Source organism: Taudactylus pleione, unplaced genomic scaffold (assembly GCF_031769625.1).
Source record: "Taudactylus pleione unplaced genomic scaffold, aTauple2 ptg000037l, whole genome shotgun sequence".
In the NCBI taxonomy this organism is placed as follows: Eukaryota; Metazoa; Chordata; class Amphibia; order Anura; family Myobatrachidae; genus Taudactylus; species Taudactylus pleione.
In genome coordinates this window covers 20048077-20074978 of record NW_028284439.1, presented here as the reverse complement: position 1 = coordinate 20074978, position 26902 = coordinate 20048077, and the positions used below count along the sequence as shown (strand labels likewise).

At 43.1% G+C, this 26902-nt stretch overlaps 1 protein-coding gene across 2 annotated transcripts in view; it reads left to right on the top strand.

The window, feature by feature from the left end:
- The window catches only part of GNB4 (G protein subunit beta 4), a 162875-nt gene extending 138153 nt beyond the window's left edge, over positions 1-24722 (top strand). For both annotated transcript variants that reach the window (XM_088452438.1, XM_088452437.1), the window contains exons 3-10: positions 4218-4256; positions 4346-4452; positions 4682-4745; positions 8456-8618; positions 9186-9252; positions 11487-11688; positions 18338-18554; positions 19493-24722. In XM_088452438.1, coding sequence (XP_088308564.1) covers positions 4218-4256; positions 4346-4452; positions 4682-4745; positions 8456-8618; positions 9186-9252; positions 11487-11688; positions 18338-18554; positions 19493-19599 — 966 coding nt within the window. In that variant the 3' untranslated portion in view covers positions 19600-24722. The remainder of the gene's footprint in view (positions 1-4217; positions 4257-4345; positions 4453-4681; positions 4746-8455; positions 8619-9185; positions 9253-11486; positions 11689-18337; positions 18555-19492) is intronic.
- The last annotated feature ends 2180 nt before the right edge of the window (positions 24723-26902 follow it).

Below are 26902 nucleotides of genomic sequence, written 5' to 3'. Positions count from 1 at the left end.
CCCCACTGTCTTTAGCCTCCACTGTCCCCTTTGGAATCGGAGAAAGGGATTCATCGGTAAGTACCAAAATCCTGTTATAACCCCATTCTTTAAGTCCCACATTATGGCTGATGGAACATCTGTTGGCATTCTGGATTTACTAAGAAAATGCATGAGCGTAGAAACAGCTACACATTTTTTGGGAAATGTAGAGGTATTAGTGCAGTGTTAATTTATAGTAGGGATGTGCAGGCTCGGATTAGTTCGGTTTTGCATGCCAGGTTCGGATTTTTTCCCTCTAAAAATGGGACTCAGAAAGAGAGGCAAAACGTCATCTTTCATGGACAAACCTCATCATTCATGGACAAAAGTCCGGGATTTTTCGATGGGCGCTATGGATGCGTCAAGTTTTTTAAGTATTGCACGAAGGCGATTTTTTTTTTTTTTGGTTTCCAAAACCATTTTTTAAAATTGTGTTTTTACGACACGAAAAATATACTTGTACCCATTTTCCTGTACCCACAATTTAAGTGGAACAGTAATATCCTGGAAAAAAATTCTTTCTGCGCAACTTGCGATTTTTTTTCCAGCAATTTATCATTAGATGGGGTGTCCGAAGGGTTCTGAAAGAAATCCCCACATTTTTAGCCAAAAATAGGGATTTGTATTTTTTGTGGCCTCGTCTGGGATGGAGAAACTTTTCTACCATTTTTTTTCGCCTGTTGCTGTTATCGCCTGTTTTTTGTTGAAAATGGCAGTTTTTACCAATGGCGAGATAAACGTCAGTTTTCACCGCTAATTGAAAATGCCCCTATATGCTGTTAATCCAATTATCCAGTACCAGCTGGCTCGATTTTAATTACAGATAAAAAAAAATGGATTGCGCCTGTACGTGGATTTTTTCGTATACTATACTCTGTTTCACTTGACTCAAATTCAGTTCAGCAAGGCTTCCTTCAATAAAAATACATATTAATAGACAGACACTTAACATATCTAAAACACACACATACAGGCTCTGACTAGGCAACCGGAAAGTCGGGGAAATCCCCGAAGGGCCCCCGTCCCCGGCAGGCCCGCTGAGAGCCGTTGCGGGCCCGGGTAATAGGGGGCGTGGCCTAATCGCTGGAGGTGTGGCCACACCCCCATTCCGGGTAAAGAAATAGATATGCAGCGCCGCGTGCGCTGGGGAGGGGGGGGGGGGGCGCGCTGTGCCCCCTCAGCCCTGCTCAAAGCCAGGGGGGGCACGATCAGTGTGATCGCTCCTCCCCACAGGCATAGGAGACTGCTGTGGCTGCTGCTCAGCAGCCACGAGCAGTCTCCACTGCAGCCCAGTGGGCTACTGTGAGGGAGGGGGAGCGGCACCGGACCCGGGCCCCTCAGGAAGCCCGGGCCCGGGTAATCTGTAACCGCTTCCCCCCCCCCTCTCGGCGCCCCTGGTCCCCGGTGCTGCCAGCTGGTGAATGATTCTCAAGTGTCAGTCTGTCTCCGCCACTGCTCTGCGGGCTGGGAACATCGGAGTTGTAGCTCCACCCCTCCCACGGGAGGGCGGGGCCAAGCCCGCTGAGTAATGTTGGAGACGGACTGACACTTTAGAATCATTCATCGGCTGGCAGCAGCTTGCACCTTTTTATTAATGTAGGTGCTGTGTAGCTGCTCCCTGGCCAGTAGGGTTGTTGTGGTGAAGTGCTGTGCGTTTGGCCCTGCCCACCTGTGGGAGTGGGCAGAGCTACAAGTCCAGGATGGGGGTATGGATTCGCCCAAAGGGAACAGTGGTGGTGACAGTGACATAAATCTACTCATTCATGGCTGGCAAGGTAGGCAAATTAGGATAAAAACAATAGTATTACAGTGTATTTCCTCCTTCCAAGGCTTCTACTGTAGTTGCAGGGGTCCCATAGATTTAAAAAATCTTTGGTAGTACAGTAGCTGCACTGGGAGCCAGTAAACCGTGTAATAAATCCTGCAGACTTCCCTAGGACTGTAAGTTCCATAATGGAGGAGACGAAAGAGGCTCCTAGTGCAACTGAAAATGAATTGTACAGCATACTGTACTTCAGGTTATGTTTCCATATGTGTTTGCTTTATATTAACTTTTGGAACCTGTATTGCCTTTATAGTGTGACATAATATTTTATGCTTTTGGCCTTTAGAGTATTACTGACTGTACACTATTGCTGGAACACACTAGACGGTATTTTGAACAATTTGTCCGATTACGGTGCATCGGAACGTCAAATCGTCCAGTGTGTACCCACGATGCTGATGCTCGCTACCGCGGTTCGTCCGTCGCATCTTCAGAACTTTTGTACATGCAGAAAGATCGGAGGATGTCGCTAGCGATTCCAATGCATCCGAATGCAGCATGGCCTCCGCTACCCCACCCCCGCCGTCGCTGCCGGCATCAGCAAGTGTGTATGTACTTGCCAATGCCAGCACCCCTGTCTGGTCCATTGCGAACGAGGTCAGTACACACTATGAATTAGGCCTTAAGGGTCTAATTTAGAGATGGATGATAATGCAATCACAGCTGTAAAAATATGCTAATAGTTCCAAAGCTTACCGGAGCATAGGGACTCCCACTGCGGCCTTCTCATATGCGTCTGATGTCGCTTAACAGCGTAAAAATCGCTTACATCAACGCACATCGACCAGCCTTGCAGCCCTTTTCGGCACGCAGAGAGCTCTCATGTTGTGTATGTGATCGCAGTTGCTAATTTACCATCCCTTACTATTACCTCCCCCAATTGGTAACTTCCTGTCACTCACTCTGCGAATGGGAGTGCGCAGTGTGACTTTGATCGATTTTTTGCTATTACTCATGTTTCAATCTGCATACAAATCGCCATTGCTTACATCTCTGAATCAGTCTCACTAGGTGGGCCCCAGCCATTGGTTTCCCTGGTATGCCCTTTATACCCAGTCCGACACTGAACACACACATCATATAGCAAGTATGCAAATGTATTATAATTTAAAAAAAATTACATGAAAATAGCTTGATATAATACCACTTTGAATGCAGTATTCAATTTAGTAGTATTAGTAAATGTCAGTAGGGCCACCCACAAATGCAAGGCGTTCCTTCGGGAACACCTCCGTTTGTTCAGCCACCCCCCCAACCCGCCTACAAAACGGGGCGAGCTGTCGATCAAAGTCGACAGCCGTCCCGTTTTGATGCGAGCTCCGGAGCGAGTGAAGGTCTCACTCGCTCCGGGGCACGCGTGTAGCGTGTGCACTGAGCCACCATCGACCCGCTTGCGAGCGCAATATGAGCCCTTAATGCGGTGTGTTAACTCAGTCTTTATATACACACCATCACTGGTCCTCCCGTGCAGGCTTGTGGGTCAAGACAGCAGCACTCCGCTACTTATTGTCTTTCCTCTGACTAGGAGAGACCAGGGCGTGTGTAATCCCAGCGGCTGCTGCCGTGTATAAAGCACCAATTATCACCGGGTCTTTCCTTCCTTGTCACTTGCCTTTTAGCTTTAGGGCTATTTCACACTTGCCGGTTTTGGCGGCCGTCTGGCCAAAACACAGGCAGAAGCCGGCTGGCTTTTTCAGGCACTCGTGCCATTCACATTTATTGGCTTTGAGCCATTTTTAATGTGTTTTTTTTTTTTTTTAACTTCATCCACTGTGCATGAGGCAGCAGCAGTAGTACACGACGGCCAGTGTGTGTAAGGAAACATTGTTTCCTATATTCCACTGGCTTGCAGGGAGCAGTATCCGTGCTTCTCGTGGATATTCCTGGCTGTAACAAGGCTGCCGTGTGAGATGACCCACCAGGTTCCTTGTGTAATTACATTTTACACCCAACTGGCAGGTGCGACATAGCCCTTAGGTGGTGGTATTCTCTCAGTTCAGTGTTACAGGCTGACAATATGCTGCGCCAGGACAGGTATATCAGGAGTTCCAGGAACAGCCTTTGGGTATTATTAACCCTTCTGTCGACTAGTTTCACTCTGTACTTGGAGCTTTTTCAAGACCTCTGTATATTTGCCTTGAGACCTAGAAACCTTAGAATCTATTGGTGACCACTTAGTATGCAAGACATGAAGAGTGGTTCAGTGTCCTGTTGGGTCAGGTGCCTGCAAACTAAAATTGAATTGCATTAACCCATTCTATCCCTTCCACAGTTATAACTGATAAGACAATAGTGTTCCTCCTTACTTTTATACCATCCACACACATGATGATTTAACCAATTCTTTATTTTTTTTTTTTTTCCCTTTTAGGATGCTCGGAAAGCATGCAGTGACACAACGCTTGTTCAGGTACGCTGTAGTTGTAGTGGTGTTCTATGTAACTTTTGTTCTGTTTGTATAAAATTTTCCATGACACAAGTCTGTACTTTTTCCATTAGATTACAACCAGTTTGGACTCTGTAGGTCGAATCCAAATGCGAACTCGACGCACATTGCGAGGCCACTTAGCTAAAATTTATGCCATGCACTGGGGTTCAGATTCAAGGTATGGTGTACCACTTTTATTACATTACGTATAGGGTTATGTGCTATATTAAACCCATCATGAGGCTATTGGACTTTGATGCTTGCCCAGTGCCTTCTGTGCGTATAGCAAGATTTCATAAAAAGTTACATGTATGCAGATTACGCTGTATTATTGCTGTTTGAATCCATCCTCAAATGTTTAAAATTGCCTACATTGTTGCTTATGTATGTGTTTGTGTTTTTCCTAGGCTATTAGTGAGTGCATCTCAAGATGGAAAATTAATTATTTGGGACAGTTACACAACAAACAAGGTAAACTTCTGAGTTTTTGTTATTTTCTTTATATTTGTATACTTGGATTTCTCGCACAAATCTTGGAGAATTAATTTGCATGGTGTCTTAGTTCCGTTAGCTCAAGAAACATACTGGCGCAGTAGATTAAAATAGTTGAATAAAAGTGTAAGGAAAGACCTTCGCATCAGGACGGCCAGAGAGAACTAACAGTGTGGAGGATATATTGATGCGGCCTCACCCAGTGAAATAGCAATGCAAAAAAACTAAGGATGCTAAAGTAAAAAAACAAAAAGAAAGTAACAAAACATGATGCAACTAATGCTGGGTACACCCTGCACGATATATCGCTCCTACAGCAGGCGAACAATAGATAGTTCGGTTCATCTGGCCGTGCATACACACGATATGTCTGTGAACTACATCATTCACAGATATATTGCATCGGCTGTGCAGCATGGCAGATGCCATTATATCTAGTAAACATGTTTTACATCTGCTCGTGTTTACATATGACTGACCCATATGCTGGCCACAGGAACCAGCGACCATGATCTCACAGCTGGTTCCTGTGGCCAGACATACTGTGTGGCCGATTTGTGTGTATGCTTGCCAAAATCGTCCGGTCATTCGGGGAAGTGTGTACCCCTCATTAGACTATATTACTGGTTCATAATGATGTCTTAGGCTAAATGCTCATAACATTGTTTTACAATAAAGGCCTCCCTCCCAGTTGTGTAGGTAGGTGCTGATCTCGGATGATGATTTCTTTCACATGTTGAAAATATCTGCAGCTGTACTTTTTTTTTTTTTTTTTTTAATTCTTAGTAAATTTAGTTTTATGTACAGTAGGTTTGGAGCTTTTGTGCTGCATATAACACAGTTATAAGCCCCATGCTCTTATGTAAATGATAGTGATCTATATATGCATCATCTGCTTTTAGATGTTTACAAATTAATTAACTCTGTGTCCTTTTGTACACGTGCCTGTGAAAAAACATGGAGTTTGTTCTTGTTCAAGCCAAACATTTGTAGAAATACATATGTACATGCGGCTTAATCACATCCCAATCATTTAAAATGTTATCACATTGAGAGGAACTTAATGATGCGCATTAGGAAACCAGATCACTATTATCCCCACACCCACCAGGGGTGTATTGTTCTTCGGGAGGGGGGACCCCACACATTTGGATATGGATTGGGGGGGGGGGGCAACACATTTTATCTTTTTCTTAAATGTAACTATTTCTGGTACTAGAGGCATTCATATATAGGCATGTCTATATTTTGACCCAATGAAGATGTCGAAATGGATGACACTGATCAACCCTCATTTTATTGCCAATCATATTACAGCGACTTTGGGGTAAATTTGTTTTGCTGATTTTGAATATAACATCGGTTTTGCTGATTTGGCTCAAATTTTTTAGATACAAACAACATAAACACAATAGGCAACTGTAAGCTGACTGCTGGTTGGGTGGTCAATCACTTGTATACGGAGAGGGAATATTCTAGAATGATCGCAGAGTGAAAACCTAGAATATGTGGGTGTTTCACCCTCTAGAATGTTCCAATAGATTCCCATTGGTACGTGTTATGGCTAAGTTCCCTATTATTTCAGGATATACATGTCTCAAGAACTACAGCCAATTCGAAAACTACTTTCATTTTTTAATTCAGCATCCCCAAAATACCCTGAATGTCGACAGTCATAATAAAATAACACAGCAGCTGTGTTTTATTATGCTGTCGACATTTTAACTGTTGACAGTTGAACATGTCTATATTATGTCCATGTCTATATTTTGACTGTCCACATATTGGTTGTCGACATATAGTCAATGTCAACATTTTGGTTGTCTAAATATTGTACCTGTCAACATTATGTTGTCTGTATTTTGAAAGTTTGCCTGTCTAAATAATATACCCAACCCAAAATAGCAAATGTATTCTTTGTCATTTTGTACAATTATTTTTATTTTCACATTTGTTTACATGCACTTAAATGTATGTTAAATGAATCTAATGAAAGCATAGCACTTGTTTAAAGATTATTTATTTACTGTTTTTATTCTATTTTGCTGGTTTATTATAACATGTTGCCTATTTTCACATTACTAAAAATGCTTTTATATCTTTAGTCAAACATGGCCACGTTTATTTCATGGGTTGGTGATTTGATCCATGTGTGTAACCAAATGGTTTAGAAATATAACGCACTGAAGTGCCAGAAGTCATGGGAATAGGTACCTAGTATCGTGTCGGACCACCTCTAGCCCAGCGTAGTGCATCAACTAGACATGGCATCGATTCCACAAGTGGACGGAAGACCTCTGGAAAGATGTTGACCCATGCCGCCTGGATAGCTTCCCACAGCTCCCTGATATTTGTAGGTGCAGGATCTTGGGTGCGAATGGAACTCTCCACCAAGTCCTATAAATGCTAGATTGGGTTCATGTCGGGTGAACTTGGTAGCCACACCATTTGTTGGTACTCTCCGGAATGCTCCCCGAACCAATTTTGGACAACTTGGGACTGTTTACACAGTGCATTATTCTGCTGTAATATTTAATGGTTGTGGGGGTACATATAGTCCATGAAGGGCTGCAAATGGTCATCAAGCAATGCAACCTAGCGGTTAATGGTCAATGACGTGTTCAGGTGGACTCAACCCATGCCACGTGAACACACCCCACACCATTATGGAACCACCACCACCCTGCACGGTGCCTTGTTTGACAGCTGGGGTCCATGGGATCTGCGCCACACCCAAACCCTACCATCAGCCCAAAACAAGTGAAACTGCGACTCATCGGACCACGCCACATGTCAGTCCTCCAGGGTCCACTTAGCGACCCGTGAGGTGTTGTGTCCAGTGTTAACAGGGGCACTCTGGTGGGTCTTCTGCTCCCATATCCCATGGAAGCTAAAGACCTCACTGTCTTGCTGGATATGCGTTTGTTACCTCCTGCATTGAATGTGGATGTGATTTGAGCCACTGTTGCTTGTCTGTTACCACGGACAATTCTGGCCAGACACCGCTGGTCACGATCATTGACCCGTTGTCCACCACAGCGCTGTCCATGGTGAGTGGTAATGCCTTCCCTATTCCCAGTACACGTGACACTGTAAATCGAGGAATCTTGTCCGCACAACTTCGGAAATGGAATGTCCCATCCATCGGGCACCCGATTATTCATGTCGCCTTGCCATGAGCAGCCTAGCCTGTGTTCAAACTAACTCATGAGATGTCATATTAGAACTGATGCAGGTCTGGTCATTTCCAAGATGTCACACTATGGTGTCACCACCTACCATTGCCTACATACTGCTATCCCATGACTTTTGGCACTTCAGTGTATAATGCGAACACAATCATGTTAACTTTTAATAGGCAAAATTTTTTTTTTATTTTTTCCTCAAATTGTCCAATTCACTTTTGGTTATATAATATTTATGCTTAGAATTTATACTTGTCCCACTGATTCTGGTGAGGGCTGAGCACTGTAGTTATTTGTGTCTGAAGACCTAAGTGTGAGACCCCAGTAACCATCCATATGACAGTGAGAACAAATTTAGAAAAAGGCGTACCTGTATTGTGTTGTGACTTCCACTATGGAAGTTGGAATCTTTGGCCTTACCCATGAATAAACACATCAGCAGGACAAGGATATAAAGGAATTCCTGCAGTTTAGTATGTTTGGTAATTGTGCTGTCTCTTTTAGATGCATGCCATTCCTCTGCGCTCCTCCTGGGTGATGACTTGCGCTTATGCCCCATCTGGGAACTATGTAGCTTGTGGAGGATTAGATAACATCTGCTCCATTTACAATCTGAAAACAAGAGAAGGAAATGTGCGGGTGAGCAGAGAGCTTCCTGGCCACACAGGTAAGGGCTTCCAAGCACAAAACATTTGTGACCTTTTAAAAGGGTGTTCTACTAAAATCACAAGATATTTACCAAAGTCTTGCTGTACACATGGCCCGCCTTGCAGTAAGATACGCTCCAAGTGAACAAATGGTGTGGCTTTATAAGAGACCATTATGTACACGTGTGGAGAATGAAGACGTGCTTCTGAACGTAGCAACATTTAATAAAAGAAAATACTTATTTTTTTTTTAAGGTTTTTTTTTTTTTTATTGAAGCGGAAATACCATTCATCAATTTAGCAAGACATGAGTGTAAAGGTTCTGCACAGAAAAGGAAAACCGTGCATATAGTGTCACAGTATACAATACACATATTCCAGTGCATGTCCATGGGCCTTTACATTATACCAGCATTCATTAAGCCCAAGGTTTATCCTAGCATAGACTGAAATTTAAACCAATATAAAAGGGAAGGGGGGGACAGAAAATGTAATTTAAAAAAAAAAAAAAGCCCATCTGAGTAATAGCTTAACATGTCTTCTTATACAGATGTTTTTCTTTATATCTCTCTTATTTTACTTTTCAGGATACCTATCCTGCTGCCGCTTTCTAGATGACAACCAGATTGTCACGAGCTCCGGAGACACAACCTGGTAAATAAAATTGTTAAAATTTGCCATAAGTATTCCAGTTTAGCTGGGCCTAGAATAAGTTCCTTCATATTTTTTATTTTTCAATACAAGTTTGGCTGAGCAGTTGCAGTATTACCTTTTTTTCATGAAGAGCTGCTTATTGTGTATCGTATAGGCGCTACTACTCAGAGCTTATGTGCAGTGTATAGGCGCTACTACTCAGAGCTTATGTGCAGTGTATAGGCGCTACTACTCAGAGCTTATGTGCAGTGTATAGGCGCTACTACTCAGAGCTTATGTGCAGTGTATAGGCGCTACTACTCAGAGCTTATGTGCAGTGTATAGGCGCTACTGCTCAGAGCTTACAGTATGTGCAATGTATAGGCGCTACTACTCAGAGCTCATTTGCAGTGTATAGGCGCTACTGCTCAGAGCTCATGTGCAGTGTATTGGGGCTACTGCTCAGAGCTCATGTGCAGTGTATTGGGGCTACTGCTCAGAGCTCATGTGCAGTGTATTGGGGCTACTGCTCAGAGCTCATGTGCAGTGTATTGGGGCTACTGCTCAGAGCTCATGTGCAGTGTATTGGGGCTACTGCTCAGAGCTCATGTGCAGTGTATTGGGGCTACTGCTCAGAGCTCATGTGCAGTGTATAGGCGCTACTGCTCAGAGCTTACAGTATGTGCAGTGTATAGGCGCGCTACTGCTCAGAGCTATGCGCAGTGTATAGGCGCTACTGCTCAGAGCTTACAGTATGTGCAGTGTATAGGCGCTACTGCTCAGAGCTCATGTGCAGTGTGTAGGCGCTACTGCCCAGAGCTCGTGCAGTGTATAGGCGCTACTGCTCAGAGCTCATGTGCAGTGTATAGGCGCGCTACTGCTCAGAGCTATGTGCAGTGTATAGGCGCTACTGCTCAGAGCTTACAGTATGTGCAGTGTATAGGCGCTACTGCTCAGAGCTATGTGCAGTGTATAGGCGCTACTGCTCAGAGCTTACAGTATGTGCAGTGTATAGGCGCTACTGCTTAGAGCTTGTACTCTGCTGTAGCCTGGCAACCATGCTTTGGCTTATGGTTTTAATATGCTATTTGCTGGCAAACATGGTGGTGTCTGGCTTTGCTGTTTAAGTGGTGGTACATTTTTATATTTATGCAGATATCCCTATATACTTGGGAGAACTAGATTATAATTTGGGCATCTTTAGAGCTCTTGTATATAGGAACACAGCATGTTTTGAACAGTGATTGGATGTAACGTTGGTAGAGGCCAGAGTTAAGGAAGACAACCTCCACCTCTGGGATGCAAAGCTGGAAACCGAGCCGAGTGTGATGATTGTGAGGCTGATTCAGAGATGGACCCAGGACCAATTCGGTTGCAGCGGTCTATTTTTTTCAGCGTCACTTCCATGGGTGTGCCTAGGCCAGTGACTGCGTCTTCTGACGCAGAATTACTGCCCTTGGCAGCGGATATTCTGAGTAACCTTCGGTTTACTCAGGTGGCTATGTGTCTGCTCGATGGTCGCGATAGTTATTCAATGCTGCGTCTTCAGACACAGCAGTAGATCAGAGGCCTGCAGTAGATGTCTTTTTACACAAGACGCCTAATGCGGTTTTTGCATATTTATGTACAGCTGCTGTGTACAAAGACGCAGAGCAGGATCAATAGTGTTCATCTCAGGCCCTGTGTGTTTGGTGATGGCTATTTGGGACATGGTGATGAGATGGAAGAGATAATCTAAGCCATTCTCTTTTTAAGAGATGTGGCATAAAATCTTACATTATATACATTAGTTTATTGCTATACATGCATCTATATGCAATCATGTCTAGAATTCCAATGTGTTGGCGATAGAACTTGAGCAACTTGTAACTTTGTACAATATTGTTTAGAAAGATGACCATAATGTAAGATATTGTCAGTGATTTCTAGTATTTTACACGTTTGCTACCTGGCTCCTGGAATTTGTCCAACCTGGAGTACAGTCTCTATAATGGATTTTCTACTTAATCAAATTGAGTGCTACAAACTGCTGACTAAAAATGTAGTGGCAAAATGCACTTTAATATGTGTTGGCCAGTGCTCATTCCTTCCTTCCCCCTCTGTGATGTATGGAGAGAACACTTGTGATCCTTTTTCCGTCCTGTATTCTGTCTTGTCTACCAGGGGGCGTTCATTTTATTTATATTCCCTCACACAGAGCAAACTAATTCCATGATGATATATGAAGGATATGACCTGCATGATTTCTTTTGCAGTGCATTGTGGGACATAGAGACTGGGCAGCAGACCACAACCTTTACCGGACACACTGGAGATGTGATGAGTTTGTCTCTGAGCCCCGACATGAGGACTTTTGTCTCTGGTGCTTGCGATGCTTCTTCTAAGCTGTGGGATATCCGTGATGGCATGTGCAGACAGTCTTTTACTGGGCATGTTTCCGACATCAACGCCGTCTGTGTAAGTAAATACCCTTATCATAGTAACCGCTTTAATATAAATATTAAATCAGGAGGTTCAGACTGAATGTACATGTTGGGTTGTATTTAACTGATCTAGCAACCATGACCCATGCCTGCCTGTCATACTATTGACTTTTTTTTTAAAAGTGTAGTGTTAAATACTGTAGAAAATAGGAGTTATGGTATGACATACCTTTGTTTACTCCTTTTCTTCGAGATCCATGGGGTCCACAGCCATCACATTGGGATTTATGGATTCATCCAGGCACCAAACAGTTAATCCAAGCTCTCAGCTTCCAGGATGCACTAGGTCCTCCCCCATATACCCCGCCCCTGGTCACAGGGCGTCAGTTTGTCACAAAGCCCACCAAGAGAAGGCAAAAAGAGGTAAGAAGGAAGGACATATGTTTTCCAGACATTCTCTCCAACGAGGGAAACACTCAAGAGATACAACAAAACTACCCATTAACACTAGGTGCGTTAGGGTGGGGGTCCTGTGGACCCCATGGACCTAGAAGAAGAGGAGTTAACAAAGGTATGTCATACCATAACTCCTATTTTCTTCTTCGGAGTCCATGGGGTCCACAGCTATCGCATTGGGGATATACCCAAGCAGTACCCCTAAGGGCGGGAACGCTCCTGTGTCTCGGAAGAAAGGAGGGTCCTGCGCCCAAAGGAGGCATCCTGAGCGGTAAAGGTGTCAAATGCATGATATTTTATAAAGGTGTGGACAGATGACCACGTGGCTGCCTTACACAATTGTTCCGCAGACGCGCCCCAGCGGGCTGCCCATGAAGGACCCACAGACCGCGTAGAGAGTGCCCTGATCGAGTCTGGCACCCTACGACCCACCTGAGTATATGCCTGTGATATGGTCATACGAAGCCATCTTGCTAAAGTCTGCTTATTGGCTGGCCATCCCCGCCTATTGCAGCCATAAAGAACAAAAAGAGAATCAGACTTCCTCAACTTGCTGGTGCGCTCCACGTAAATACGTAAAGCACATACAACATGCAGGGAAGCCTCACCTAAGGACAACCCTGACACATGAAAAGCTGGGACCACAATTTCTTCGTTTATATGAAATCGTGATACCACCTTAGGGAGATATCCTGCTCGGGTCCGCGGTATCGCTCTATCCTGGTGGAAAACCAGAAAAGGAGAGCGAACTGACAAGGCTGCCAGGTCGGACATCCTACGAGCAGAAGCAATGGCCAAAAGAAAAATTGTTTTTGCTGTTAACCGTTTGAGATCTACCGACTCCAATGGCTCAAAGGGGGAAGCCTGCAAAGCCTTAAGAACTAAAGACAGGTCCCATGGTGCTACCGGAGGAACAAACTGAGGCTACACCCTCAAAACTCCCTGAAAAAAGGTTTTTACACCAGGCAACGACGCAGCCCTACGCTGGAACCAAACTCCAAGCGCAGAAGCCTGCACTCTTAGGGAGGCCAGACGAAGACCCCGCTCTAACCCTGACTGGAAAAAAGCGAGTACTCTGGTACAAAAACTGCCGTTATCGCAGGAAGATGACGTTCTGCCCATACTAGGATCCTTGACACTTCTGCCATAACTCCCCGACTTCGGGTGCCTCCCTGCCGATTTAGGTAAGCTACTGTGGTAACATTGTCGGACTGTACTTGCACCGGCTTGCCGTGCTCAAGATCCTGGGCTTGTACCAATGCCCTGAAAACTGCCCTCAGTTCCAGTACATTTATGGGCAGACAACTTTCTGCCCTTGTCCATCTTCCCTGGAAGACATGCGGGCCTAACACTGCTCCCCGAAGACTGGCATCGATGGAGAGGAGAGTCCAATCCGATATCCAAAACGGCCGACCCTGGTTGAGGTGGTCTGTCCGTAACCACCAGGACAGGGACAACCTGACCTCTGGGGAGACGTAGATCTTCTGAGATTTTTTCGACCGATAATCCCTGTTCCAGCGTGAGAGAACCCACCTTTGCAATGGTCGGGAGTGGACTCGCATGGCCACATGCACTGATACTTGCCTGTTGTGTAAAAGATTGCGTATGCGCCCCTGTAGGACCGCAATCTTCTCTTCCGGTAAATACAATCTCTGCTTTACCGAGTCCAGTCGTGCTCCTAAGTGCACCAACTGTTGTGAAGGAAGGATTTCTTCCAGTTCACAATCCAACCGTGCCTCTGCAAACAAGAGATTGTCATCTCGAGATGCCTCATCAACTCCTGTGGAGACTGCCCTAGCAGGAGATCGTCTAAGTAAGGCAAAACTCTGATGCCCTGGCTCCTGAGGGCTACCATTATCACCGCCATGACTTTGGTAAAAACCCGAGGGGCTGTGGACAGGCCGAACGGTAATGCCTGAAACTGAAAATGGTCCTGCCCCACTGCAAACCGCAGAAACTGTTGATGGGATACCACAATGGGCACATGTAAATAAGCGTCTTGAATATCGAGGGATACCATGAAGTCCCCTGGTTCCAAGGCTAATACTATTGACTTCAGTGTCTCCATATGAAACCTGGGTACCCGTATGAACGTATTGCGGTTCCTTAAATTTAGAATTGGTCGGAAAGACCCATTTGGCTTCCGAACCAGTAACAGGTTGGAATAAAACCCCTTTTCAACCTGTTCCTGTGGCACTCGGACAATCACCCCTGTCTTCAACAGGGAGTGAACAGCTTGCTGTATAGCCAACGCTTTCACCGACCCCACAGGCTGGGGTACGGAAAAAAACCTTTGGGGCGGACTTCTCCAAAACGTTAGGGCATAACCCTGGGAAACTATTTCCCGACCCCAGGCATCTGTTGTTGTGAGACGCCAGACGTTCGAAAACCGAAGAAGTCGGCCTACTACCCTGGGATCCCCCAGGGGGAGGCCCGTCCCATCAGGCCACGGGTTTATCCTGCGGCTTGGAACGCGGGCGTTTGGTTTGCCAGGGCTTTTTAGGTGATGGCTTTCTACCAACACCTGCTCTACCAAAGGGCTGACCTTCCCTTGAGGCCGAAAGGTACAAATGGAAGTAGACCTTTATCTAGACCCTGATGCTGAGGGTAACCCTGCAGCCTTGGAGGCTGCCACCGAGGCTACAATTTTGTCCAATTCCGAACCGAAAAGGACTCCCCTGCGAAGGGTAGAGACTCTAAGGCACTCTTGGACCCTGAATCAGCCTTCCAATCTCTTAACCATAATGCTCTACGAGCGACTACAGAGGCTGCTGAAGCTCTGGCGGACAATATTCCTGCATCTAGAGCTGCCTCTCCAAGGTAAGAAGAAGCCTTCTTAACATAGGAAACTATATCCTGCTGTTCTTTGGACAACTCAAGCAAGGACTCGCCCAAAGCCTTCATCCATTCTTCTATGGCTCTAGCCACACAGGCTGTAGCCATTGCCGGCCGGGTAGCTGCCCCTGAGATTGAAAAAATCGTCTTAAGGCAACCCTCCAGCCTCTTACCAGTAGGATGTTTAAGGGAACAGGCTGAAGGTACTGGTAAAGTGGAAGACTTCATTAAATGTACCACATGCGTATCCACTGATGGTGGAACCTCCCAATTAGAACACTGCTGAGAGGAAAACTGATGTAAAGCCAAAATCTTTTTAGCCACATGGAACCTCTTGTCCGGAGCCTTCCAAGCTTCGCCCAAAAGTTCCGATAAATGCTCCGACCCGGGAAACTCCGCTTTGACCACCCTCTGGCGCTTAAAACACTGGAGCCTTCTTATGTATAGGCTCTGCCTCCTCGATATTCAAAACCGCTTTGACCGCCCTTACCAAGAATGGGACATCAGCCACTGGGAAAAGGTCCCCCTCTTCTGTGGAGAGAGATCCCTGAGAGGATACTTTATCCTCCTCAGAAGACAAATCAGAATCTGTGTCCTGATTATCCTGTGTAGCCAAACGCCTTCTAGCTTTTGGCCGTACAGATTTGGCTATCTGAGGCGGCTGCTGAAATGTCAAAGATGACGAAGGGCCTGCTTGCCCATGCGCATACATATCCATCCAAGATGGCAACATAGGAGGCATAAATACAGCTGGCTGCAATTGCTGCTGAACTCTCATCCCCGGAGCAGCTGGAACTTCCAATCTTTCGGCCACCTGGGCCATGATTTGGGAAGAAGCAGCCCAAGGGGGTTCCTGACTCGATGGCGGCAAATTTGATTGCTGTGGAGACTCTCTAAAACAACGAACACATAAGCCATTTTGCACAAAGTCCTGAGAGGACAAACCTGCCTTACAGGCATGCTACACATGATATCAAAAGAGGGGCCACAGCCACCTGCCTTTCAGAATCTTTTGAAATCTTTTAAAGTCTAAATTCTATATATACATGTGACCCCAGCCCACACACCAGATGCAGGGAGAGAAACAGTAATGAAATGTAAGCAATACATACACACGGTTTCAACAGGTCATAAACAATGCATTATATACTTAGCAGAGTCTATGCAATTTGTTTAGGCTCCCATGCACTATAATTAGCAAAGCCTAGTAGCATATATGGAGCTTCTGTATAAATGATCCCAAAGGAGAAGTATACAGGGAGACTGACCCAATGCTTCCTGAGCAACAGCCATAGAGAGCACTGAGTGTGGTCTGTAGCTGACTCCGGCTGTCAAACATATCCCGGTGGTCTGTGAAAGCAGACCCAGTGACTGGCAGTCCACACAGCAATCCTCCGGCCAGTCTCTAAGCCTGAGGACAGACCGCTTATGACCGCGGCATTGGCGGCCGCCCACGGTCCCACTTACCTGCACCCCGCTTGGTCGCGGTCCAGAGCAGAGCACCTGCCAAAATCACTAGCCGCGACTAGCGTTGCGGCGCCGGCAGGGTTTGCTGAAGCAGGGACCCGTGCGTCTGCTACGCACCAAACAGTACATTGATGCCCTGTGACCAGGGGCGGGGTATATGGGGGAGGACCTAGTGCATCCTGGGAGCTGAGAGCTTGGATTAACTGTTTGGTGCCTGGATGAGTCCATTAACCCCAATGTATGTGATGGCTATGGACCCCGAAGAAGAAACATTATTTTATCTGTTTTATTTTGGGGGTCACTTACAGCAGACAGGCTTATATGAGCGAGGGCTTTCGTGACTGTGATCTAACCCATTGTATGTGATACTTCAAGAAGACCATAGTTATTGCCAGCAGCAATTGTAATGCACTGGGGGCTGTGCAAAACCACAACTGGAAAACATTTCTTAAGTTTGCCAAACATTGCTGTATGTGTTTTACGGTCATTAGTCTGTAACATGTTTCCTAAATCTTCAAGGGGTGTGTATTTTTTATTTTCAGTGAATTTGTAGGATCTCCACTCTTTGTGTGTATACTGTACTCCAAATCTCATATGACCATCAGTGTCCAATTTGTAAGTAAAAGCAATACCACCTGATAGAGTACTTGAAATTGGATCTTCTACTGGCTCTTCCAGCAGCAGGAGAATACATTCTCGGAGAAGAGACAAACAGCAGAGGTCTTAACCACTAAAACCTTAGCATTGGCATAAATGTAATAGCCTGTGAGTTGCGGCCAGATTTCAGCGATGTGACATTAGTATTAGTGGACACTGTTAAGATTCCTGCCTAGCAGGTTCTTAACCTAAGTCATTGGTTCCCAAACTGTGTGCCGTGGCACCCTGGGGTGCCTCGGGACACTTGTAGGGGTGCCTCAGGTTGGTGGTCCAGCACCAAATCAAATTTTTTTATTGTCAATGTAATGTAAATATGTGGACAAACAGAAGTGCAAACCTGTCCTCCACCACTTAGCTGAACCTAAGGATGGCAGTTTAGCTCAATTTTCTTCACTGTACTACTTCACTGCATTTGTTTTACATTTCTTAATAACAAACTTTTGGCTTAGGGGTGCTGTGAAAACAATGCTGATGCACTAGGGTGCCGTGATTCAAAAAAGTTTGGGAACCACTGACCTAAGTAATAGGTTAGCGGCAACTGACACGTATGCTGTAAACATTGAGGCTCATGTACATTTTGAGTCTATGTTCATCTTGTAAGTGGGAATTGCTATTTTCTGTATTCCACAAACACAGTAAAAGTGCATGCAGACCTATATATATACTATAGTCAAGGAGAATCCGGCACTCAGGTGTGGTCCACGTTTCACAGTTTTACTCCTTTATCAAGACATACAATAAAATAAACACATACCTTATATCACTTCACCCAGTGCTCTAGCGTCTTCCTCAACTCCGCCCACGTCGGAGACTGGATGATGTCACTGTATGCATATATATATCTATCTATCTATCTATCTCTGGCCACAACTCCCCCTCCTTATAACCACAACCCTCTCCACACACGCACAAAACATGAAACCAGCTCTAGTTTCTGTTAACCAAGTTTGGTGTTGGAAAAATTGGGGGCCAGAAAGCGCAGTGTCCTCCCAAATGTGCCAGCACTGGGCCATGCCAGAACTGCTGCGCCCCTATAGCAAGGAAGCTGGTAGCATGTGATCCTCTGCCATTCTGCCGTAGGGCAGTCAGTAGAGGGCTGTATTTTCTAGGGAGATTGGGTCTGTAGAAGAAATGCTCAGGTTCCGCATCTAGTATGTCAGACGACATTATGATGACAATTGTGAGCACTTCTGCTTGGGATAAATTAGAAGGTGCCATTTAGAATAATCCGTGGAGATATGTTTCAATACATTGTCGTGTTTTTGCAGTTTTTCCCCAATGGACATGCATTTGCCACCGGCTCTGATGATGCCACTTGTCGGCTGTTTGACCTGCGTGCAGACCAGGAGCTGATGATGTATTCTCATGACAACATAATTTGTGGCATCACATCTGTAGCTTTCTCTAAAAGTGGCCGTCTGTTACTAGCGGGTTATGATGACTTCAACTGCAACGTGTGGGACACCTTGAAAGGTGAAAGAGCAGGTAAGTGACTACTACCGGCTATACTTCTATAATTGTAGATTGAAGCAAGTGATATTTTGATTGGTCTGTGATCTTCTGAGTCTGCAGCACTTTTGTCACAGACCAGGGTGAATTGCTTCCTGACCACCCACTCTGTTTAAACAGTAGCTAAAGCTTCAATGAAGCCTGAGCTGCCATTTAAATATTGTTTGATTGCGGAAACATCATCTTCACTGGCTGTTACTGACCTGACCAGGAACTGTTACATTTCGCTCCTTTTTCACCTGATTGCAGTATTATCACTGGGATAGGCTACATTTGTGATAAGAGTGGTTACATGACCGGCAATAATAAATCCCTCATAGTAGTGATAAATAACTAGATGGCAACCAGCAATCGCGCCGATGTTCAAGGCGATTTGGACATTGCATGATTGCTGGTACTTACTGATTTACTGAACGAAGTAACAATCACTGTTCCGTCCTTCATTAATATGTACAGCCTCACATGCGATATTGTGTGATTGACTGTGCAGCACGGCCAATCACACGATATTGCATGCAACCACGCAAATCGGGCATACACACTGCACGATATGCCCGATTTGTCGATCCGACTTAGCAAAATCGGGCCGATTATCGTTCAGGTGTGTACCCAGCATTAGATTACGGTCACCGATGATCTGTTACCGTGGTGCATTGAGTACACCACAGTAACATTCCTGGCACACCAAAATATTATAGTTGTTAATAAAAAGTTTAAAAGGAAACTAAAACATAAAACTATCCCTGACAGTGTTGTAACCAATCATTTATTAAATGCTGCGTTCCCGTCTTTGTTATTGCATGTAGTCTTTTTAAAGTAATAACAAAAATATAAAATTATTCACAAATGTGAGTATCTATACACTTATTTTCGATAGGCTTTGTGTAACCATTTTATCCATTGTGTTCCCACAGGAGTCCTTGCTGGTCATGATAACCGTGTGAGCTGTTTAGGTGTGACCGATGATGGCATGGCTGTAGCTACAGGGTCTTGGGACAGTTTTCTCAGAATCTGGAATTAACTTGGGCAAAGATAAATGATCTTGTAAATTCTCCACCGAGATCTGGAGAGGTCAATGCTGCAGCCTACAGCTGTGAAATAACATTTCTACCTTGTATTTGCAGGTGAAGTTTTTCTATTCACTGATTATTATTACACAAAAAGGCTTTCTTTAAACTAGTAAAAATCAAGTGAAGTCATAAGGGTTCAAAGGGGAAAGAGCATCGGTGACTAATTTAAAAGGGGCTAGCACACAGGATCATGGTGACCAAGAGTCTAGGAGCCAGTCTTTATTTTGTGGTTTGGTTAAGTTGTTTTAACCCTTTTGCTGCTAGAAAAGTCAGTTTTGCATTGTAGACCTTTAAAGCAGCCACATGGTTAAAGGATTTCTGCTTTGTGCTCAAAGTCTGCTGAGTCTGTACTTATTATTTTAATTATTTTTGTACATAACTGAATGTACACACTATAGCAGCCGATCATGTAATGTTTGTATGTAAAAAAAAAAAAAAAAATTACAGAAAAAAAAAAGAAAAAAGTTAAATAATGCCTTTTTTTATTTAAAGAATATGAATTGTAGCTTTTTGAACGCCACAGTAGTTTAGTGATAAATATACTGTTTTATTTTTTTTTTGTTTCTTTTGTGAACTTGCTGTGGATGAAATGAAGTCATTGCTCTGTTTTTGTATCCATACCATTGTAGTACATGTTCACGTTAGACAGGCCAGTTTATAAATCTGCTCACTACTCCCTTGTATGGCATAATGGAACAGAGAAACTGTAGTGTTATGTACTAATCCCATTGTGCAGTACCAGAAATATGCAGGAAAATGTAAACCCACTATTCTAGTTTCTGACTTGAATGCACTAATGTAAATTGCTAACATTTCCATCTACCTGCACTGAAAAAAAACTTGAATTTTGCTATTTTTTAGTTTTTTCATTTTTTTGCAGCCATTAGTAGAATTACTGATAATTGGGGTTGATCAAAACACTTTAAGCTCTTTTATTAGATAATAAGAAAAAGGCTTCAGACTAGGCAGTCTGTGGCTATATATATATATCTGTAAACGGAGCACACTGGGATTTGCCATCACAAATAGCTGGAAAATCATAGGCTGTTAAAACCTGTCTTGACCAAAAACACAAGCAATAAGCTTTATTTAAAAATAAATAAATTGTGCTGTAACCCCATACCAACCTACCACGGGAAATTGGACACTGAAAACAAATGTCAGCCTGGTGTAGGTTACAGCACACTGGTGCCATTTGCATAATATTAAATAAGCCTTACGCTTGCTTGAGTTGTATAGTCTTTGGATGCCAAAACAAATCTAGCATGCCAACGAAACGCCGCACAATTACTTTGTTTTAGTACTTTAGCAGCACCGTAATTATCTTTCAAGGCCATGGCTTTCATTACTCCGCAATTACATTTGACATTCCAGAAATCTTTGGTTATGCAGAGGCTTTCCGCCTAAATAATGATGGAAAGAATGAGACAATTCTGCGGTAGAAACAATAAAAACAAAATGCCTTGGCCTTAATTCTGAAAAACAGAAATCGCCATTAAGCAGGTGCAATAATTTTGCTTTAGTGTACATCTGTTCCAGACTGTTGGAAGGTTATTATAAATCCAAGCTAAATCACTTGCACCCTTTGTTTAAAGTGTCTACAGAGTCTGGAGGGAGAGAAGAACAATATTGTTTTCACCTAAAGCTGTTCAGTGCCAAAACCGTTAGTTATGTGTTTGAAGTTTAAAGCTCACCCATCTCCAAACACACATTGGAGGCAATTAGTTTATTTGCAGAATTAATATTTGTGAACCCAGCTTGTCAGTTCCTAAGGAATATGTAATGTCACCGGCTGCTAATGAATCAATAGGCTGCATTCATGGCCCGGTGATGTCTTCATTTTCCCTTTGGGTCTGATTCTGAGACGGGCTTAAAGCATAAAAAGAGCAAGTAACTGTGCACTTGGACAAATCAGGTTGCAAAGCAAGGGTTGATATACATTTATTATTTTGCATGCAGGGTAAATGCTGGGTGCTTTTGCATGCGTGCTGGACAGCTTTATTATTACACAGTAATTTAGATTGAGTTTGGCACACCCCTCTCAAATCTAAATCTCTCTGCTCATTGTAAATCTGCCCCACTTGCAGTGCTGCATGGTTTTACCCAGGTGCACAGTTACTTGCTCTTTTCTGCTTTACTCCCCCCGCAGACTTTCTGTGTATTGTCTGAGCCTACACAATGGCTACTACCTAGCATCCTTTTAAAGAAAGTGCCAATAAACTTTCGACCAAGACCACCAGATTCTAGAGTCATTTCCTACACCAGTATTATAGTTCAGTAAGATGGACTGGAAGGTAGCCAGGGTGCGATTTTATTCTGCATAGTTCAGGTTTGTTTCACTTTCTCTTAAGTCTGCTTGACCACAGGTCATTTTTTTTTGTTTTTTTGTAATCTTTTGATGTCTATGGTATGAATTAATGTTACTGCACGCATGGGGAATTCTTTGCAGACTAGGTTTGTCAAATACAATAATGATGTCCCCTTTGAGCACAACTTTGAGATCAGACTTCAGAACATATACAAAATGTATTTCCGCCTTGTTTAATGTGACTTCTAAGTACGCTTAACCACGCTGCAAAGTGATGACCTTGTGTCATTCTGGCATTTAAATCTTGCAGTCCCCACCCCCTGATATTTTGACATTAAAAGGTAGATCTGTTTATGTTGGGTAGCAGCTGGGTGTTCTGGGAAATCAGATTCTTGTTCTGATCGGGATTTTGTACTACACTAGTTAAAATAGCCACAGCACTCTATTATTTTTATTTCTTTTTATTTTATTTTTAGCTTGTGTTGTTAAATGATTGGGAGTTTTAAGCAGAATTTCCTAGAATGTTCTAAGGTTTAAATGTGAATTATTTTATAAACAAACATTTGACACCATTTTAACAGTTGAGTAAATATTTTAATTTACGGTTTCTTTACACACTAACTGTACCAGCTGTGTAGTATATGTTGGGTAATGTAGCTTAAATAGATTGTATTTCCTGTATCAGCAGGATACCCACATACTGCTCTTGTGCAATGTTGACACCTAAGAATTGATATTATATTTGTGTTAGCTGATATTAGTTTGGTTCCTTTTGATGAATTTGGGAATTTACAATGTGCCAAGATTTGAACTATTGTATTAATGGAAACCTGCAATGTATTTTTATTTGCCATCTTTTTTTTTTATATATTTATATATATATATATATATATATATATATATATATATATATATATATATATATATATATATATATATATATATATATATAAGTGTACCGGTCGGCTTGTAAAAGGCAGCCATTTTGTGGGCCAGCTCAGTATTCACTGAAACACAGCATTCAAGTTTGCTAGAAAATGGCACCTGTTGCAAAGGGGTGGGTGATAGGTTGGGTATCGGCTGTCTTGTGGAATAAACAAATGAATATTTGTGAAACTGTCTATTACTAACTAGTGACCTAAAATGGCTCCATGATTAAATGATTTTCAGAATTTCTGTACAGCCTACAAAATTGCTGCCTCCTGTATAGGAGATGGGAAGCATCCCTTTACACAGGGTGAGATACTGTATATGTGGAAGCAAATGGGGGGTATAATGTGCCACAACTTGTGGAAAATTATTGTGTACCATTTGCTCTAAACGTTACTTCGAAGCAGGGTTTATTTGGCCACGCAAGTAAATATTGCCTTTCTTTACAAACAAATAAGGGTTTTCCTGTGCAAATAGGCTGTTTTTATTACTTTATTGTTTGTTTACATACATATATAAGATTGCCAATTTCCTTGAACTAGGCCTTGATCTAACTGTGTCTTACAGGCCCATCCATCTGTGACATAAACCAAAATGAAATATATGGACAAGTAGGTGGTACTACTACTCCTTAGTAGGATGGTGTAGGCCATCACTGTCCGACTTGATTGAGAACATTAATACATACAGAATAATGCATACACTGCGCTTTTCCCTGCCAGAATGAACTGCTAATTGCTCAGTACATTCCAACACTTTGTAATGAAGGAACGTTGCAGCTACAGGTTTTAAGTACTGTACTCTGGCTTTTCTGTAAAAGGAACTCAGACTACTTTAATTCCTGAACATTTGTATCTCCAATGAGCTTTTTTTTTTTAGTTGAGTGACAGAATCTAAGATTGCGTTTCATGTGCAAGTAATGAAGCATGGGTTAATGGTGCACCTTGTATACTCTGGCATGCATGCTAGTGAAATATCTTCCTGACGTTCAGAGGCACCATCAGCCTTGTCTCTTCTATTTTTATCCAATTGCTGGTTGTATAAAATACATGCAGAATGTTTAATGCCGTGTTGTATGGTAATATGTGCAAACAGTGTTACTGATTGATATAACCTGATAACACTTTACATGTGCCTCACAAATTCTTCTGCCACACAGTATGCTAGGGTTCGAATAACATGGACTTCAGTGGAGACTAGTTCTAGATCTTTACGGCCTTTTATTGCTTTCCTGACATAGTGGTGCTTACTCCTGTGTGTTTCTCCATTCTGGGGGAAAAAAGGCAAAAAAATAAAAAAAAAACTGAGAAAAAATGGTAAAAATAAAAAAAAAAAGCATCTTTTAACATGTGAGTTATTACACTTTATATCCATAGAAGTCCAAGGTTTAGTTGCTTTTGAAGAAACATTGTTTTGTTGCTGTAATATACACTTTAAAGAGGACAATTCTAGCACATTCATTTTATAACATTTTTACTCATGTGTTGCTGACTTTGACAAAAGGCTTTATAAATATCGATTCTGAATTAATTCTGCACTGCCTTTTGGATTGTGTATGTATTAATAACTGTCTTAAAGGTTTTAAGCCAATTAAAAACCAGGGACATGCCATGTTTGCTTTTCAATTTTTTTTTTTTAATTATTATTTTTCCCTTTTTAACAGTTGCTGTTGTATAAAAATATTTCCCTGTGAAATAATCACTTGCTATAAACGTTTTGTTTATATTTTTCCACAATTGATTTTTTTTTCTTTGTATTTGTACAGTGGCTCAGTGAAACCAATATGTTGCCATGAATTGATATTGTAACCAATAAACAAGTGCTTTTAACCAGAAATTTGTTGTATGTGCTTTATTGATGTTACCTGAATTTGCTGCCCAAAGTCTCCCCACTCTACAAAGAGACCACCCAATTAATTTACCTGGATGAAATCTGATTCTACCATGATCCTATAGTATAACACTGTGTGTGTTTTGTATATTACTACATTTGTCTCATTACAAAGAGTGGAACCAATGGACAGTCAATGTTGAGGGAGGGTGTGAAACGCTTTATGGTGATTATGAAATAACATGGCAAATTGTTTTCAAATTAAAAAGTCTCAGATTTTTTTTTGTTTTTAAATTAATCCAGATAGCAGCAAATGATTAATTTGAAGAGTCAAACAGGACCATTGGCAAGTTTCACTATGAATGCAGGACTATAGCAGTGGTTCCCATGCTGGGTTCCGCAAGGCACTTGCATTGATGCCACGGGTTTGCTGGTCCAGGACCAAATCAAATTGTTTATGGTCAATGTGAGAGGCGAAACCAGTGTTAGTGACTGGCAATCCTAAAATATGTGGACAAATAGGAGCACAATCCTGTCCACCACCACGTAACTGACTTTAAGGATCATGCAATTAATTTTTTTTTCTGAATTTCTCAATAGGAAAATTTTGGCCTAGGGGTGCCGTGAAAAAAATGCTGAAACTCTAGGGCGCCGTGATTCAGGAAAGTTTGGGGACCACTGGACTTTAGATATCCCTGTATGTTAAATAGCTACTATTTACTATATTACTGTAGATTTCGGTCCCTGACCTATATTGTATGCCCTTTCTACATATATCTGTGCTAATGCTATATAAGATCTTAATAGCAAGAAAGGTGCATAAATGGGCTGATTAAATAAAGCATGAGGTCCTTCATTGCACATCCCAACGTATTACGTATCACTTTTGTGTGTATTTTTTTTAGTGTTTGATTACATTGACGTGGTCCTAGAAATGTTGTTTTTTTCCACCAGAAGTTCAATTGGAAGGTGTAAAATGCGCAGTGGCATTATAAATATAAGGACAAGATTCCATATCCAGCACCTCCTGAGGTGGTGAATAATTCAAGTGATTTGCATGTAAACCCACAAAAAAGGAGCCCCCCGCTAAATGCTTTCTTCCACCACTGTACATCATTTGAAATTTTTCCTTCATCCACTAGGGGACACTGGAGGCTTCATGACAGTGGGGTATAGATGTGTGCTAACCGGGAGCTGGCACTTTAAATTTAGAAAGTGTGACTAGCTCCTCCCCCTCTATACTCCCTACAAGCCAGTCTTCGGATTGTGCCCAAGGAAGCTGGTCATACTTTGAGCTTCTCCTCAGGGCATAGTTTAGTTTAATATATAGGAAGAGAAGATGCTGAAACAAGCATTGAGGACATGACAGGCAGCTGGCTGCCCCTGCCTGTCTGCGATGATGGAGCACACGTGTCCTCGGTACTACCCCAGAGACAGTGGTCTCTGTAGCCAAGACATGCTGCATGCGGCGCATGTCGCGGTCCCCAATTAGCCTCACCAGCAGCCTTGGCAGTTACTGTATTATCCTGGCTACCCAATTAGCGGGGTTGCCAGGCACAAAAAAGGCGGTGTGTACTAACAGTGGAAGTCCACGGGCACCAGATATAGTTTAGGTATACTATAAATAAAATAATAATAGATAGAGGTCGGGTAAGTATACCCGACCCCTATCGGGATACCAACCATCGTGATGCCGTTGTCGGTATTTTGACAGGAGGCAACCAGACAGCCGGCATTACATACCCATTCCTTTGGGGGGAGGTAACAATATTTAACAGTTGCCATGGGGGGGTGGAGCCTAACGCTGAGGTTTGCTCCTTGCTCCCAGCTGCCTCGGCGCTTCCAGAGCACAGCCGACGGCCATTACAGTACTACTACTGCGCTGATCGTTTTGACAGCGCTGAGATAGACAGCCTCCCCAGGATTCGTGAGTGATCAGTGGGGTTATGCTTTATAGAAGCACAGTGTTATATTATTGCTGTGATTTATTCATAGCGCTTTTGGCACTGCTAACAGCGGTGTTTGGGCGGGTGTGGCTCTCCTCCATCTCTGCCCTTATCTCCTGCTGTATTTCTCAGCCTGTACTCTTACAAACATTACAGTACTGTAGTGGACAGTGTATGTCAGTGTTGTGTACCATGGCTGGAAGAGGATCTAAAGCGTCACAGAAAACTTTCTTGCATAAA